This window comes from Leucopleurus acutus, assembly GCF_964270905.1.
Source record: "Leucopleurus acutus genome assembly, chromosome: X".
In the NCBI taxonomy this organism is placed as follows: domain Eukaryota; kingdom Metazoa; phylum Chordata; class Mammalia; order Artiodactyla; family Delphinidae; genus Leucopleurus; species Leucopleurus acutus.
The window spans coordinates 73,263,091-73,281,134 of NC_139148.1; the positions used below are offsets into that span (position 1 = coordinate 73,263,091).

General features: G+C 37.4%; 1 protein-coding gene and 1 long non-coding RNA gene across 4 annotated transcripts in view; both read left to right on the top strand.

Moving 5' to 3' along the window:
* LOC309977891 overlaps window positions 1-18,044 on the top strand; it is a 1,160,683-nt gene that overhangs the window by 718,270 nt on the left and 424,369 nt on the right. The window lies entirely within an intron of this gene.
* The window catches only part of APOOL (apolipoprotein O like), a 127,141-nt gene that overhangs the window by 24,925 nt on the left and 84,172 nt on the right, over window positions 1-18,044 (top strand). For 2 of the 3 annotated variants that reach the window (XM_082864250.1, XM_082864252.1), the window contains exon 2: window positions 17,916-18,020. In XM_082864250.1, the coding sequence (XP_082720376.1) occupies window positions 17,916-18,020 (105 nt within the window). Of the gene's footprint in view, window positions 1-11,407; window positions 11,447-17,915; window positions 18,021-18,044 lie in introns of those variants that run through there. The other variant, XM_082864251.1, reaches the window with a different exon arrangement.

An 18,044-nucleotide genomic window follows, 5' to 3' on the forward strand; every position in this document is an offset into this window, starting at 1 on the left:
CATTACAAATAGCTCAATTTTATTTCTTTTTATGGCTGAGTAATATTCCATTGTATATATGTGCCACATCTTCTTTATCCATTCATCCGATGATGGACACTTAGGTAGTTTCTATCTCTGGGCTATTGTAAATAGAGCTGCAATGAACATTTTGGTACATGACTCTTTTTGAATTATGGTTTTCTCAGGGTATATGCCCAGAAGTGGGATTGCTGGGTATATGGTAGTTCTATTTGTAGTTTTTTAAGGAACCTCCATACTGTTCTCCATAGTGGCTGTACCAATTCACATTCCCACCAGCAGTGCAAGAGTGTTCCCTTTTCTCCACACCCTCTCCAGCATTTATTGTTTCTAGATTTTTTGATGATGGCTATTCTGACTGCTGTGAGATGGTATCTCATTGTAGTTTTGATTTGCATTTCTCTAATGATTAATGATGTTGAGAATTCTTTCATGTGTTTGTTGGCAGTCTGTATATCTTCTTTGGAGAAATGTCTATTTAGGTCTTCTGCCCATTTTTGGATTGGGTTGTTTTTTTTGTTGTTATTGCATGAGCTGCTTGTAAATTTTGGAAATTAATCCTTTGTCAGTTGCTTCATTTACAAATATTTTCTCCCATTCTGAGGGTTGTCTTTTGATCTTGTTTATGGTCTCCTTTGCTGTGCAAAACCTCTTTGCTGTGCAAAACCTTCTAAGTTTCATTAGGTCCCATTTGTTTATTTTTGTTTTATTTCTGTTTCTCTAGGAGGTGGGTCAAAAAGGATCTTGCTGTGATTTATGTCATGGAATGTTCTGCCTATGCTTTCCTCTAAGAGCTTGATAGTTTCTGGCCTTACATTTCGGTCTTTAATCCATTTTGAGCTTATTTCTGTGTATGGTGTTAGGGAGTGATCTAATCTCATACTTTTACATGTACCTGTCTAGTTTTGCCAGCACCACTTATTGAAGAGGCTGTCCTTTCTCCACTGTACATTCCTGCGTCCTTTATCAAAGATAAGGTGACCATATGTGCGTGGGTTTATCCCTGGGCTTTCTATCCTGTTCCATTGATCTATCTTTCTGTTTTTGTGCCAGTACTGTACTGTCTTGATTACTGTAGCTTTGTAGTATAGTCTGAAGTCAGGGAGCCTGATTCCTCCTGCTCCATTTTTCATTCTGAAGATTGCTTTGCGTATTCTGGGTCTTTTGTGTTTCCATACAAATTGTGAAATTTTTTGTTCTAGTTCTGTGAAAAATGCCAGTGGTAGTTTGATAGGGATTGCGTTGAATCTGTAGATTGCTTTGGGTCGTAGAGTCATTTTCACAATGTTGATTCTTCCAATCCAAGAACATGGTATATCTCTCCATCTATTTATATCATTTTTAATTTCTTTAATCAGTGTCTTATAATTTTCTGCATATAGGTGTTTTGTCTCCTTAGGTAGTTTTATTCCTAGATATTTTATTCTTTTTGTTGCAATGGTAAATGGGAGTGTCTTCTTGATTTCACTTTCAGATTTTTCATCATTACTGTATTGGAATGCCAGAGATTTTTGTGCATTAATTTTGTATCCTGCCACTTTACCAAATTCATTGTTTAGCTCTACTAGTTTTCTGGTAGCATCTTTAGGATTCTCTATGTATAGTATCATGTCATCTGCAAACAGGGACAGCTTTGCTTCTTTTACGATTTGGATTCCTTTAATTTCCTTTTCTTCTCTGATTGCTGTGGCTAAAACTTCCAAAACTGTGTTGAATAAGAGTGGTGAGAGTGGGCAACCTTGTCTTGTTCCTGGTCTTAGTGGAAATGCTTTCAGTTTTTCACCATTGAGGATGATGTTGGCTGTGGGTTTGTCATATATGGCCTTTATTGTGTTGAGGAACGTTCCCTCTTTGTCTACTTTCTGCAGGGTTTTTATCATAAATGGGTGTTGAATTTTGTCGAAAGTTTTCTCTGCATCTATTGAGATGATCATATGGTTTTTCTCCTTCAATTTGTTAATATGGTGTATCACGTTGATTGATTTGCATATATTGCAAAATCCTTGCATTCCTGGAATAAACCCCATTTGATCATGGTGTATGATCCTTTTAATGTACTGTTGGATTCTGTTTGCTAGTATTTTGTTGAGGATTTTTGCATCTATGTTCATCAGTGATATTTGCCTGTAGTTTTCTTTCTTTGTGACATCCTTGTCTGGTTTTGGTATCAGGGTGATGGTAGCCTCGTAGAATGAATTTCGGAGTGTTCCTGCCTCTGCTATATTTTGGAAGGGTTTGAAAAGGATAGGTGTTAGCTCTTCTCTAAATGTTTTTTAGAATTCGCCTGTGAAGCCATCTGGTCCTGGGCTTTTGTTTGGTGGAAGATTTTTAATCACAGTTTCAATTTCAATGTTTGTGATTGGTCTGTTCATATTTTGTATTTCTTCCTGATTCAGTCTTGGCACGTTGTGCATTTTTAAGAATTTGTGCATTTCTACTAGGTTGTCCATTTTATTGGCCTAGAGTTGCTTCTGGTAATCTCTCATGACCTTGTGTATTTTTTTAACATCTTTATTGGAGTACAATTGCTCTAAAATGGTGTGTTAGATTCTGCTTTACAACAAAATGAATCAGTTATATATGTACATATGTTCCCATATCTCTGCCCTGTTGCATCTCTCTCACTCCCACCCTCCCTATCCCACCCCGCCAGGCGCTCACAAAGCACCGAGCTGATCTCCCTGTGCTATGCGGCTGCTTCCCACTAGCTATCTACCTTACGTTTGGTAGTGTATATATGTCCATGCCTCTCTCTTGCTTTGTCACAGCTTACCCTTCCCCCTCCCCATATCCTCAACTCCATTCTCTAGTAGGTCTGTGTCTTTATTCCTGTCTTACCCCTACGTTCTTGACATTTTTTTTTCTTAAATTCCATATATACGTGTTAGCATACGGTATTTTTCTGTCCGTTTCTGACTTACTTCACTCTGTATGACAGACTCTAGGTCTATCCACCTCATTACAAATAGCTCAATTTCATTTCTTTTTATGGCTGAGTAATATTCCATTGTATATATGTGCCACATCTTCTTTATCCATTCATCCGATGATGGACACTTAGGTTGTCTCCATCTCTGGGCTTTGTAAATAGACCTGCAATGAACATTTTGGTACATGACTCTTTTTGACTTATGGTTTTATCAGGGTGTATGCCCAGTAGGGGGATTGCTGTGTCATATGGTAGTTCTATTTGTAGTGTTTTAAAGAACCTCCGTACTGTTGTCCACAGTGGCTGTATGAATTTACATTCCCACCAACAGTGCAAGAGTGTTCCCTTTTCGCCACACCCTCTGCAGCATTTATTTTTTGTAGATTTTTTGATGTTGGCCATTCTGACTGGTGTGAGATGATATCTCATTGTAGTTTTGATTTGCATTTCTCTAATCATTAGTGACATTGAGCATTCTTTCAGCTGTTTGTTGGCAGTCTGTATATCTTCCTTGGATAAATGTCTATTTAGGTCTTCTGCCCATTTTTGGATTGGGTTGTTTGCTTTTTTGTTATTGAGCTGCATGAGCTGCTTGTAAATTTTGGAAATTAATCCTTTGTCAGTTTCTTCATTTGCAAATATTTTTTTCCATTCTGAGGGTTGTCTTTTGGTCTTGTTTATGGTTTCCTTTGCTGTGCAGAAGTTTTAAGTTTCAATAGGTCCCATTTGTTTATTTTTGTTTTTATTTCCATTACTCTAGGAGGTGGGTCAAAAGGGATCTTGCTGTGATTTATGTCATGGAGTGTTCTGCCTATGTTTTCCTGTAAAAGCTTCATAGTTTCTGGCCTTACATTTAGGTCTTTAATCCATTTTGAGCTTATTTTTGTGTATGGTGTTAGGGAGTGATCTAATATCATGCTTTTACATGTACCTGTCCAGTTTTCCCAGCACCACTTATTGAAGAGGCTGTCCTTGCTCCACTGTACATTCCTGCCTCCTTATCAAAGATAAGGTGACCATATGTGTGTGGGTTTATCACTAAGCTTTCTATCCTGTTCCATTGACCTGTCTTTCTGTTTTTGTGCCAGTACCGTACTGTCTTGATTACTGTAGCTTTGTAGTATAGTCTGAAGTCAGGGAGCCTGATTCCTCCAGCTCCGTTTTTCATTCTCAAGATTGCTTTGGCTGTTCTGGATCTTTTGTGTTTCCATACAAATTGTGAAATTTTTTCTTCTAGTTCTGTGAAAAATGCCAGTGGTAGTTTGATAGGGATTGCATTGAATCTGTAGATTGCTTTGGGTAGTAGAGTCATTTTCACAATGTTGATTCTTCAAACCCAAGAACATGGTATATCTCTCCATCTATTTATATCATCTTTAATTCCTTTCATCAGTGTCTTATAATTTTCTGCATACAGGTCTTTTGTCTCCTTAGGTAGGTTTATTCCTAGATATTTTATTCTTTTTGTTGCAATGGTAAATGGGAGTGTTTTCTTGATTTCACTTTCAGAGTTTTCATCATTAGTGTATAGGAATGCCAGAGATTTTTGTGCATTAATTTTGTATCCTGCCACTTTACCAAATTCATTGTTTAGCTCTACTAGTTTTCTGGTAGCATCTTTAGGATTCTCTATGTATAGTATCATGTCATCTGCAAACAGTGACAGCTTTACTTCTTTTCCGATTTGGATTCCTTTTATTTCCTTTTCTTCTCTGATTGCTGTGGCTAAAACTTCCAAAGCTATGTTGAATAAGAGTGGTGAGAGTGGTCAACCTTGTCTTGTTCCTGATCTTAGTGGAAATGCTTTCAGTTTTTCACCATTGAGGATGATGTTGGCTGTGGGTTTGTCATGTATGGCCTTTATTATGTTGAGGAATGTTCCCTCTATGCCTACTTTCTGCAGGGTTTTTATCATAAATGGGTGTTGAATTTTGTCGAAAGTTTTCTCTGCACCTATTGAGATGATCATATGGTTATTTTCCTTCAATTTATTAATATGGTATATCAGGTTGATTGATTTGCGTATATTGAAGAATTCTTGCAATCCTGGAATAAATCCCACTTGTTCACGGTGTATGATCCGTTTAATGTGCTGTTGGATTCTGTTTGCTAGTATTTTGTTGAGGATTTTTGCATCTATGTTCATCAGTGTTATTGGCCTGTAGTTTCTTTCTTCGTTACATCCTTGTCTGGTTTTGGTATCAGGGTGATGGTGGCCTCGTAGAATGAGTTTGGGAGTGTTCCTCCCTCTCTTATATTTTGGAAGAGTTTGAGAAGGATAGGTGTTAGCTGTTCTCTGAATGTTTCATAGAATTAGTCTGTGAATCCATCTGGTCCTGGGCTTTTGTTTGTTGGAAGATTTTTAATAACAGTTTCAATTTCAGTGCTTATGATTGTTCTGTTCATATTTTCTATATCTTCCTGATTCAGTCTTGGCAGGTTGTGCATTTCTAAGAATTTCTTCATTTCTTCCAGGTTGTCCATTTTATTGGCATAGAGTTGCTTGTAGTAATCTCTCATGATCTTTTTTATTTCTGCAGTGTCAGTTGTTACTTCTCCTTTTTCATTTCTAATTCTATTGATTTGAGTCTTCTCCCTTTTTTTCTTGATGTGTCTGGCTAATGGTTTGTCCCTTTTTTTATCTTCTCAGAGAACCAGCTTTTAGTTTTATTGATCTTTGCTGTCATTTCCTTCATTTCTTTTTCATTTATTTCTGATCTGATCTTTATGATTTCTTTCCCTCTGCTATCTTTGGGGTTTTTTTCTTCTTTCTCTAATAGCTTTAGGTGCAAGGTTAGGTTGTTTATTCGAGATGTTTCCTGTTTCTTAATGTAGGATTTTATTGATATAAACTTCCCTCTTAGAACTGCTTTTGCTGCATCCCATAGGTTTTGGGTCATCCTGTCTCCATTGTCATTTGTATCTAGGTACTTTTTGATTTCCTCTTTGATTTCTTCAGTGATCATTTCGTTATTAAGTAGTGTATTGTTTAGCCTCCATGTGTTTGTATTTTTTACATATCTATTCCTGTAATTGATATCTAGTCTCATAGCGTTGTGTTCGGAAAAGATACTTGATACAATTTCTGTTTTCTTAAATTTACCAAGGCTTGATTTGTGACCCAAGATATGATCTATCCTGGAGAATGTTCCATGAGCACTTTAGAAGAATGTGTATTCTCTTGTTTTTGGAAGGAATGTCCTATAAATATGAATTAAGTCCATCTTTTTTAATGTATCATTTAAAGCTTGTGTTTCCTTATTTACTTTCATTTTGGATGATCTGTCCATGGGTGAAAGTGAGGTGTTAAAGTCTCCTACTATGACTCTGTTACTCTTGATTTCCCCTTTTATGGCTGTTAGTATTTGCCTTATGTATTGAGGTGCTGGTATGTTGGGTGCATAAATGTTTACAATTGTTATATCTTCTTCTTGGATCAATCCCTTGATCATTATGTAATGTGCCTCTTTGTCTCTTCTAATAGTTTTCATTTTAAAGTTTATTTTGTCTGATATGAGAGTTGCTCCTCCAGCTTTCTTTTGGTTTCCATTTGCATGGAATATCTTTTCCATCCCCTCACTTTCAGTCTGCATGTGTCTCTAGGACTGAAGTGGGTCTCTTGTAGACTGCATATATATGGGTCTTTTTTTTGTATCCATTCAGCCAATTTGTGTCTTTTGGTGGGAGCATTTAGTCCATTTACATTAAGGTAATTATCGATATGTATGTTCCTATTCCTGTTTTCTTAATTGTTTTGGGTTCGTTATTGTAGGTCTTTTCCTTCTCTTGTGTTTCTTGCCTAGAGCAGTTCCTTTAGCATTTCTTGTAAAGCTGGTTTGGTGTTTCTGAACTCTCTCAGCTTTTCCTTGTCTGTAAAGCTTTTCATTTCTCCATCAAATCTGAATGAGATCCTTGCTGGGTAGTGTAATCTTGGTTGTAGGTTTTTCTCCTTCATCACTCTAAATATGTCCTGCCAGTCCCTTCTGGCTTGCAGAGTTTCTGCTGAAAAATGAGCTGTTAACCTTATGGGGATTCCTTTGTGTGTTATTTGTTTTTGTTTCCCTTGCTGCTTGTAATATGTTTTCTTTGTATTTAATTTTTGACAGTTTTACTAATATGTGTCTTGGCGTATTTCTCCTTGGATTAATCCTGTATGGGGCTCTCTGTGCTTCCTGGACTTGATTAACTATTTCCTTTCCCATATTAGGGAAGTTTTCAAGTATAATCTCTTCAAATATTTTCTCAGACACTTTCTTTTTCTCTTCTTCTGGAACCCCGTTAATTCGAATATTCGTGTGTTTAATGTTGTCCCAGAGGTCTCTGAGACTGTCCTCAGTTCTTTTCCTTTTGTTTTCTTTATTCTGCTCTGCAGTAGTTATTTCCACTATTTTATCTTCCAGGTCACTTATCCGTTCTTCTGCCTCAATTATTGTGCTATTGATCCCTTCTAGAGTATTTTTAATTTCATTTATTGTGCTGTTCATCGTTGCTTGTTTCATCTTTAGTTCTTCTAGGTCCTTGTTAAATGTTTCTTGCATTTTGTCTATTGTATTTCCAAGATTTTGGATCATCTTTACTATCATTATTCTGAATTCTTTTTCAGGTAGACTGCCTATTTCCTCTTCATTTGTTAGGTCTGCTGGGTTTTTATCTTGCTCCTTCATCTGCTGTGTGTTTATCTCTCTTCTCATTTTGCTTATCTTACTGTGTTTGGGGTCTCCTTTTTGCAGGCTGCAGGTTCGTAGTTCCCGCTGTTTTTGGTGTCTGTCCCCAGTGGCTAATGTTGCTTCAGTACGTTGTTTAGGTTTCCTGGTGGAGGGGACTTGTGCCTGTGTTCTGGTGGATGAGGCTGGATCTTGTCTTTCTGGTGGGCATGTCCACGTCTTGTGGTGTGTTTTGGGGTGTCTGTGGACTTATTATGATTTTAGGCAGACTCTCTGCTAGTGGGTGGGCTTGTGTTCCTGTCTTGCTAGTTGTTTGGCATAGGGTGTCCAGCACTGTAGCTTGCTGGTTGTTGAGTGAAGCTGGGTGCTGGTGTTGAGATGGAGATCTCTGGGAGATTTTTGCCGTTTGATACTATGTGGAGCTGGGAGGGCTCTTGTGGACCAGTGTCCTGAAGTTGCCTCTCCCACCTCAGAGGCACAGCACTGAATCCTGGCTGCAGGACCATGAGCCTTTCATCCACACGGCTCAGAATAAAAGGGAGAAAAAAGTAGAAAGAAAAAATTAGTAGAAGTAGAAAGAATGAAAGAAATAAAGAAAGAAGGAAAGAAGGAAAGAAAGAAAGAAAGGAGGGAGGGAGGGAGGAGGGAAGGAAGGAAAAAAAGAAAGAAAGAAAGAAGATAAAGAAAAATAAAGTAAGATAAAATATAATGAAGTGATTAAAATAAAAAATAATTATTAAGAAAAAAAGGACGGACAGATAGAACCCTAGGACAGATGGTGGAAGCAAAGCTATACAGAAAGAATCTCACACAGAAGCATACACATACACACTCACAAAAAGAGGAAAAGGGGAAAAAATCATAAATCTTGCTCTCAAAGTCCACCTCCTCAATTTGGGATGATTTGTTGTCTATTCATGTATTCCACAGATGCAGGGTACATCAAGTTGATTGTGGACCTTTAATCTGCTGCTTCTGAGGCTGCTGGGAGAGATTTCTCTTTCTCTTCTTTGTTCTCACAGCTCCCAGGGGCTCAGCTTTGGATTTGGCCCTGCCTCTGCGTGTAGGTCGCCGCAGGGCATCTTTTCTTAGCTCAGACAGGAAGGGGTTAAAGGAGCAGCTGCTTCGGGGACTCTGGCTCACTCAGGCCGGGGAGTGGGGGGGGGGGAGGGAGGGGCACGGAGTGCAGGGCGAGCCTGCAGTGGAAGAGGCCAGCGTGACGTTGTACCAGCCTGAGTGAGGCACGCCGTGCGTTCTCCCAGGGAAGTTGTCCCTGGATCCCGGGACCGTGGCAGTGGTGGGCTGCACAGGCTCACCGGAAGGTTGTTGTGAATAGTGACCTGTGCTCGCACACAGGCTTCCTGGTGGCGGCAACAGCAGCCTTAGCGTCTCATGCCCGTCTGTGAGGTCTGCGCCTTTAGCCGTGGCTCGCGCCCGTCTCTGGAGCTCCTTTAAGCAGTGCTCTTAATATTACCTTCTGCTCGCGCACCAGGAAACAAAGAGGGAAGAAAAAAATCTCTTGCCTCTTCGGCAGGTCCAGACATTTCCCTGGACTCCCTCCCGGCTAGCCGTGGTGCACTAACCCCCTGCAGGCTGTGTTCTCGCCACCAACCCCAGTCCTCTCCCTGCACTCCGACCGAAACCCCCCAAGCCTCAGCTCCAAGCCCACCCCGCCCCATCGGGTAAGCAGACCAGCCTCTTGGCACTCACCAGCCTGATCCTCTGTGTGGGAATCTCACCGCTTTGCCCTCCGCACCCCTGTTGCTGTGCTCTACTACACGGCTCCAAAGCTTTCTTCTCCGCCACCCGCAGTCTCCGCCTGAGAAGGGGCTTCCCAGTGTGTGGAAACCTTTCATCTTCACAACTCCTTCCCACTGGTGCAGGTCCCGTCCCTATCCTTTTGTCTCTGTTTATTTTTTTGCTTTTTCCCTACCCAGGTACGTGGGGAGTTTCTTGCCTTTTGGGAGTTCTGAGGTCTTCTGCCAGTGTTCAGTAGGTGTTCTGTAGGAGTTGTTCCACGTGTAGATGTATTTCTGGTGTATCTGTGGGGAGGAAGATAATCTCCGTGTCTTATTCTTCCGCCATCTTCCTCTCATCCCCCTCCTCTTTTATTTTTTATTGAAGTATAGTTGATGTATAATATTATATAAATTACAGGTGAACAGTATAGTGTTTCACAACTTTTGAAGGTCATGTCCCATTTATAGTTATAAAATGCTATATTCCCTGTGTTGTACAGTATATCCTTGTAGCTTATTTTATATGCACTAGTTTGTACCTCTTAATCCCCTACCCCTGTACAGTCACTTTCCCTCCCTCTCCCCACTGGTAACCACTGGTTTGTTCTCTATATCCGTGAGTCTGCTGCTTTTTTGTTGTATTCACTAGTTTGTTATATTTTTTAGATTCCACATGTAAGTGATATTTGTCTTTCTCTCTCTGACTTATTTCACTTAGCATAATGTCCTCCAAGTCTATGTTGCTGCAAATGGCAAATTTTCATTCTTTTTTATGGCTGAGTAATATTCCATTGTGTGTGTGTGTGTGTGTGTATACATACATCTTTATCGATCTATCTGTTGATGGACACTTAGGTTGCTCCCATATCTTGGCAATTGTAAATAATGATGCTGTATGAACATTGGGGTGCATGTAAAATTTCAAATTAGTGTTTTTATCTTTTTCAGATATATACCCAGGAGTGGAATTGTTGGGTCATATGGTACTTCTGTTTTTAGTTTTTTTGAGAAGCCTCCGTACTGATTTCCACAGTGGCTGCACCACTCTACATTTCTACCAACAGTGTACAAGGGTTCCCTTTCAGAGAGGTTATCTTGGATATACTAATTATTATCCCCATCTCTAAGTTTTAACACTTCAGGAGAGTGGTAATGATCTGGAGGCCAAATGAAAATCTAAAGAATGGATAAAGGTGATATGATTACTTCATATTTTAAACCTTACATCTTACATTTGTCCAAGGATAGGTTACTTTGACCTGATGATTTACTATCATGTTAGTTTATACTAAAACATGTACTTGATACAAGGCTGGAGTAAAGTAGCTACAACAACTGCTAAGATTTAGTCCTTGTCTTTAAGGAAAATGCCCTTGGAAGTAGTACAGGAGACACAGTATTATAGGTTTGTTTTCATGATTTTATGAGACTATTTTCTGATTTATAGATTTAGACCATCTTTTAGAACCATTCCTATAAAAGGATAAAATTTCTTATTTTCCTATTTTCCTTTTACTTTCTTGAAAATGTAATGCCATTATATTCTTCTACAGTGGTATAAACAGTATCCAGTTCTTCCTTCTGCTGTTTTCAGGTTAGCATATATGCCCTGAATGGATGGATATAGAGTTAAAACTGGTAAGTTTGAAAGCAAAAATCATATAAATCATTTTCTTTCCTTATTGAATAAATTTGACATGTAATGTGTAAGTTTAAGGTGTACAGCGTGTTACTTTTATACATTTATATGTTATAATATGACTGCTGTTATAATAATATTTATCAAATTACATAATTACAGTACAATAGTGTCTTTATTGTGCATTAGATCTCTGTGGCTTATTTACTACTTATAAGTGTGTACCCTTAAAACCCATCAATCTTATTCCCCTCCCCCACTTCCCTTAGTAACCATCATTTTACTCTCTGGTTTTTACAGGTTTGACTTTTTTAGATTTCACATATAAATGACATCATCCAGTACTTTTGCTTCTCTGACTTATCTGGCTTAGTATAATGTGCTCAAAGTCCATCCATGTTGTTGCGAATGGTATGATATCCTCCTTTCTCATGGATGAATAATATTCCATTTGGTACGTGTACCACATCTTTTTTATCCATTCATCCATTGGTGGGTTTTTGGGTTGTTTCCATATCTTGGCTGTTGTGAGTAATGCTGTGATAAACATAAGAGTGTATATATCTCATCAAAATCTTTTTTAATTAATTTTTTAAAATTTTTGGCTGCATTGGGTCTTCATTGCGGCATGCAGGATCTTCTTTGAGGCATGGGAGATCTTTGTTGTGGCGTGTGGGCTTCTCTCTAGTTGTGGCGTGCAGGTTTTCTCTCTCTAGTTGTGGCGCGTGGGCTCTGTAGTTTGCAGCATGTGGGCTGTCTAGTTGAGGTCCGCGAGTTTAGTAGTTGTGGCCTGCAGGCTTAGTTGCCCTGTGGCATGTGGGATCTTAGTTCCCTGACCAGGGATTGAACCCACGTCCCCTGCATTGGAAGGCAGATTCTTTACCACTGGACCACCAGGGAAGTCCCCTCATCAAAATCTTAATCTCTTCTTTTTGATAGAATCATAAGAAAATCCTAAAGGTTGGAGCTCTAAGGCAGTGCTGTCCAATAAAACTTTCTTCAGTGGTGAAAATGTTCTATTTCTGTGCTGTCCAGTATGGTACCCACTGGAGTCACATGTATCTCCTGAGGCCTTGAAATGTGGCTAAGGGAATGAAGTGGCCTTATTTTTCCAGCTCTCATACTGTGAACAAGTGTCCCTTTTGTGGTAAATAGTGCTAAGTGTTTTCACTTTTTTTTTTTTTGGAAAAACTGAATTTTTAGTCTTTAAGTTTTCATTAATTGAAACATAAATTTAAATAACACATGTGGATATTGTCTACCTTATTAGATAGTGCAATTCTAAGGCCCTAAGAGATTATCTGCTCAAGATCTTTCATTTTACAAATAAAGACGCTTTGGCCCAGAGAGATGACATGACTAACTAGAGATTACATAGTTGTTCAAGAACAGAGCTGGGACTAGACACAAGTGTCTTGATGGCCAAGTCAGTGGTATTACTAGATCACTTTGAAATTTTAAGTTGCTAATCAAATTGGAATTATTACTTTTATTCCATTTATTGTGTTTAGTAATAATTACCCATTTTTCCTATCCTTTCTACTGCTTCCTCTCCTTCACACACACTTACATTATCTCCATTTTAAAAAAATGGTGTCTTTTTCAGCTCGGTGCTTTGTGACCACCTGGAGGGGTGGGATAGGGAGGGTGCGAGGGAGAGAGATGCAAGAGGGAAGAGATGTGGGGACATATGTATATGTATAACTGATTCACTTTGTTATAAAGCAGAAACTAACACACCATTGTAAAGCAATTATACTCCAATAAAGATGTTAAGAAAAAAAAATGCTGTCTTTAGGAAGAAGTTTTTATTTTTTATTTTTTTAGGAAGAAGGTTTTTAAATTCATTTATTTAAGTAAGAGGTAATTTTTAGTTGTGTATGTTTTTAAATGACTTTTAAATTCTTGAAATTCCCTCTGTGGTCTTCGCATTTAAGATGTTTGGTGTGAGTAAAAGTGTGATTCTGATTATATAATCTAGAGTATTATTTCAATATAAGGTAATTATTTGTTGGTGACTTTCCTTCTGGTTTTTAGAGAAACAAAATGGCAATATCTTATCTGTAGTAAATTATATACTTGGAAATTATCACTGAACTTTAGAATCATGCATTGTCAAAATTAGAAGGAAGTGTAGACATTTTGTAGTGCAGCTTCCTTTCACAAATGGGCAATCTGACACACAGTGAGGGGGAATTAATTTGTAAAAGGTGACATAGTGAATTATTAGCAGAGCACAGACTAGAACACAGCTTTTCCAATTCACAGCCTGGTGTTCTTTCAACTGTATCACTACTTCCTCTCAGATCTTCACAAGTAAACAACTCAAAAGGCACTACAGCATACAAAGTTCTGTTAAGCTGCTGTACTGAACTTTGATGACTAATGTCAACTTGTCACAACTCATTGGGTGCTGGAAATAGACTCATCAAGTTCTTGAGCCAAATATTTTAAAGCAGTTTACACTTGCAATATTGCAAGCACAATTGAATTTTCTTACAAATCTCAACTCGAAGGTCTATCTGGCTGTTTGCGTAGGGTACTTTGTTACATAGCTATATTCCAGTACACCATGGTGTCTTTTAATGTATTTCTCCGTCTTCTGTATTTCCTGTATCATGATAATATAATCAACTGATAAATCTTATTCCAATTCAGAACTACAGGATCTTGCTTTAACTTCATTAATCTTACATCTTTCTCCCACACTGAAAATCCCAATCTTTAAAATGCCAGCATATTTAAATGTCTCCTTGTATAACATACACAGAGCAGGTTCATAATAAAGTATCAAAACTGCCACTAACAATATGATTATTAAGTTTTAAGGTTTGTTTGTTTGTTTGTTGATGTTCTCTTTGTCCTTTGGATATAGCCCAATTACTGGTTGTTAAGTTCATTTTGAATTGTTCCTGTCTGTGTGATCATTGCCTCAACATTGTTTATTTCATTTTCCTTTTAGTTTTTAGGGCTTACCTTTCTAAATTTCAGTTTTGTTTTATACTTATCACAGGACTCTTGATTTAATAAAATAGCATTTACTACATGATAATATATCTCTAAAGCAGAATTAATGATTAGGACTGATTTTAGATTAGCCTATAATAATTATATGCTCTTTCTTACAAAATAAGTAACAAAAATTCTTATAGGAGAGAAGTTTAAATTTCAATTCTGTTAGTAAAGAAGAGAAAACAGATATGTTTGTACTCCCAAGTAAAGTTGGACCAGTTAATTCTCTGCCTTATTTTTCCAGCTCTCATACTGTGAACAAGTGTCCCTTTTGTGGTAAATAGTGCTAAGTGTTTTCACTTTTTTTTTTTGGAAATGCTGCTATTTGAAATGTCTCCATGCATAGTGCAGAAGTGCTATCTAGTGTTCTTAAGTGCAAGAAAGCTGTGATATGCCTTAGGGAGAAAATATGTATGTTGGATAAACTTCATCGTGGCATGAGTTAGAGTGCTGTTGGCTGTGAGTTCAATGTTACTGAATCAACAATATATAGTAAACAAGGTGTCTTTAAACAGAAACACATATAAAACAAGGTTATGTATTGATCAGTTGATGAAAATGTAACCAGAGGTTCACAAGAAATTAACCCTGTATTTTCCCTAGGAGTAGTGTTCATTATTCCCTAAATCAGTGTTCATGGCTACTTTATGGAATATAACTACTGCAAATAATGCGAATCAACTATATTTTGATTACAGAAGTAATTGGAAGGGTTGAGTCTCATGGGGGAGTTAACTGATGCTCATCTTCAGTCTTGCTCTTTGTAAATCTCTATATGATAGAATTCTGTTCTAGGGCCTGTTTGTTATCTTTAATAGGAAGATAATTGATTTTAAACAAGACACATCATTTTGAATTGACAAGTCATTATTTTGAAGTTACAAATAATTTTAACTCAAGGTCTTACCTTGTGAAAACTAGGATTGCCTCTGCCCAATTTTAATACTATTTAACTAACAGCCTTATGAGCCTGTAAATTTTATAATACCCCCAAGCTCTGATGTTCTTTAAATACCTTATTTTATTTTCTAAATTAGGCATTGGCAATTGTTTTTTCTATAAAGGGGCAGATAGTAAATATGTTAGACTTGTAGGACACAAAAGGTCACATATTCTTCTTTGTTTTCTGTTTGTTTATTTTGTTTTTATAAATTTTTAAATATGTTTTAAGAAAAAGCATTTTTAGCTCAGAGTCCAGACCAGATTTAGCCCAGATCTGTAGTTTACCAATCCATATTCTAATTTTTTCAGTGTGGTATATAATCAGCTGTCTCTCTGGATAGTGATGCCTTTTTCATCAGTATAACCTGTGTTTTGAAAAGGCCTGAGTGTGCCAATCTGCCTCTTTTCTTTTCTTTTCTTTTCTTTTCTTTTTTTGCGGTATGCGGGCCTCTCACTGTTCTGGCCTCTCCCGTTGCGGAGCACAGGCTCCAGATGCGCAGGCTCAGCGGTCATGGCTCATGGGCCTAGCCGCTCCGCGGCATGTGGGATCTTCCCAGACCGGGGCATGAACCCGTGTCCCCTAGCATCGGCAGGCGGACTCTCAACCACTGCACCACCAGGGGAGCCCTGCCTCTTTTCTTTTGATCAAAGTCTTGGCCTTTTTTGTTTAGAGGCAGTAAGTATGCTATGTTTTTTATTGTTATTATGGCCCTCACTAGAGCCTGATTAACATCAAATACATGTGAGAAGAAAAATGGGGAGTAAGCACCACCACTTAACATCTTTATTCAGCAATCCGAAAGAACGGGGAGCTAGAATTAATTGCCCGTTTACCAAGTGCAAGCCATTTTTATGTAATTCTTTAATCCTCAAGATAATCATAAAAAGGAAGGCATTCCCATTTCTTTTCAGATATATAACCTGAGACTCTTAAGATAGCTCTGTCCAGTAGAAATTTCTTCAGTGATGGAAATATTGTATATCTGTGCCCTACATTATGCTGTTGAGCACTTGAAATGGGGCTAATGTGACTAAGGAACTAAATTTTAAATTTTATTTATTTTTAATAAATTTAAATTTAAATAACCATATGCATCTAGTAATTACCATATTGGGCAGCATAATTCTTAAGAGCTTAAGTAACTTGCCCAGATTTAGATAGTAAGTTCCACAACTTGAATTCAAAACAAGGTCTGTGCAACTCCTAAGCTTATGTTTTTACCATTATGCCACACTGCCTTATTAATAAAAGTCAAGGTGGATGGACCCTGCCCTATAGAGTAGAAAATGTAGCAAAGATACTTAAGCATTTTTCAAGGTATACTGTATTAACTTTTTAGGCCACTAGTTCAATTAGTCAGTCCACACTCTGGAGCAGTCGATCATAGTTATTAAGTAATACCTAAGAATTTATTTTATAGTCTACATGCTATTATTTTTCCATTATGTGAAATAAAATAACTATACTAAGAACATAGGGTATTGAAATTTTTTCAGATATTAGCATACTTCAAATGTTCTATCTAGGGAGTAAGGTCTAATCCGGTATTTTTAAAATAGGTTTTAAATATTGTAAGAATTGACATGCTTCAAATAATCAGAGCTTTATTGAAAATTTTTTTCAGGTACACGGGAGAATATCCATTGCTGGCATCCATTTTAATATGTTTTTTATTGATACCCGACATTAGATACTGAGTGGAAATCTTATTTCATTAGTGAACACCAACTGTGTGTAAGAAATCAGAAGTGATGCCTTTTGGAAGGCAGGCCTAGATAAATTGTTCTGTGATGCTGACTTATGTACTAGAGGGAGGCTTGAAGGGGAAAAACAGTGAACACAATTTCTTTTATTAGTGTTGAGTCTTCCTTTTACCCTATATTTCTGGAGTCTCAATCTAAATCAGAATCATGCCTAGTTTAAACAGGAAATTGCTTAACTAGTGCCTGCAGCTTCCCGTATTCTGTCCAGAAAATATTGAAAAATATGTCAGAAATGAAGTGCAGACACGATCACTGTTATTCAATAAGATTTGGAATCCTTTGGCCAGTGTTTCTTCCAGTTCTTGAACAATTCCACTTATGTGTAAGCCAGAGAGACCTCTTCCCTCTGGATGTCTTTGGTCAATTTCAGCAGGCCTCCTTCTGAGTCTAAAGAATCAAGCTCTTAAAATAGTCATTCCCTGGAAAGCTTTTCATTTGGCCTTGTTGAATGAATAATCTTTAGGAATTATTCTGTACCTGGATAAACACTGGAACACTTTGTTCTTAGAGCCAGTAATTTTCCTGCATTCTTAATTCAAATCAAGTTATATCTAAAACTAAGGTCACTTTTGGCTTTAGATCAAGCATGAAATAGGTAAAAATGAATATGTTAGTTAGGGGCATAAGATTTGTAATGGTAGGTTGTTATTTTTTATAAATAATGTAATTATAAATTTTATTTCAAGATACAACCTGAATCACCCAGTACTCTAGATCACCCTTATCCTTTACTTTTTCCATAGCATTTATCGATTTTAATATACTATATAATATATGTATTGTGTTCATCTCCTGCCTCTTCTCCACTAGAATGTCAGCTCCATGAGAGCAAGGATCTTTGTTTTGTTCCCTGATGGATCTGGCATATAGTAATTGCTCAATAAATATTTGTGGACTGAGTGAATATCATAATCTATATCTCACTTCATCCCTCAAAGCTTATATTCACTTGTAACTAGTAATTATTATATTGCTATATTCCATATGAAGTAGATAGTTAACAAATTGGTAAAAATAAGACTCTACCATGAGAAAAGAATTTTAGGAATTATATCCTAAAAATGTATGAATAATTTGGAGTGCTTGAGTTTTTAATAAATTTAAATGAAACCAATAGTGTTCCTCAGATGCCCCCCAAACTTTATCAGGAAATAGAGGGTGGGAAGCTTTCAATTAAAAATACCTTTTTGATATATCTTTCTCAGATGGGAAAGCTGACAACCATGCCAGCAGCTCTAATATGTGCATCTATAAGTGTGCATGCAGCCAAAGAAGAGGAGTCCAGAAAGCATCTAGTGAAACCAGAGCAGGTAACTTGCCTACAAAAGTTTGAA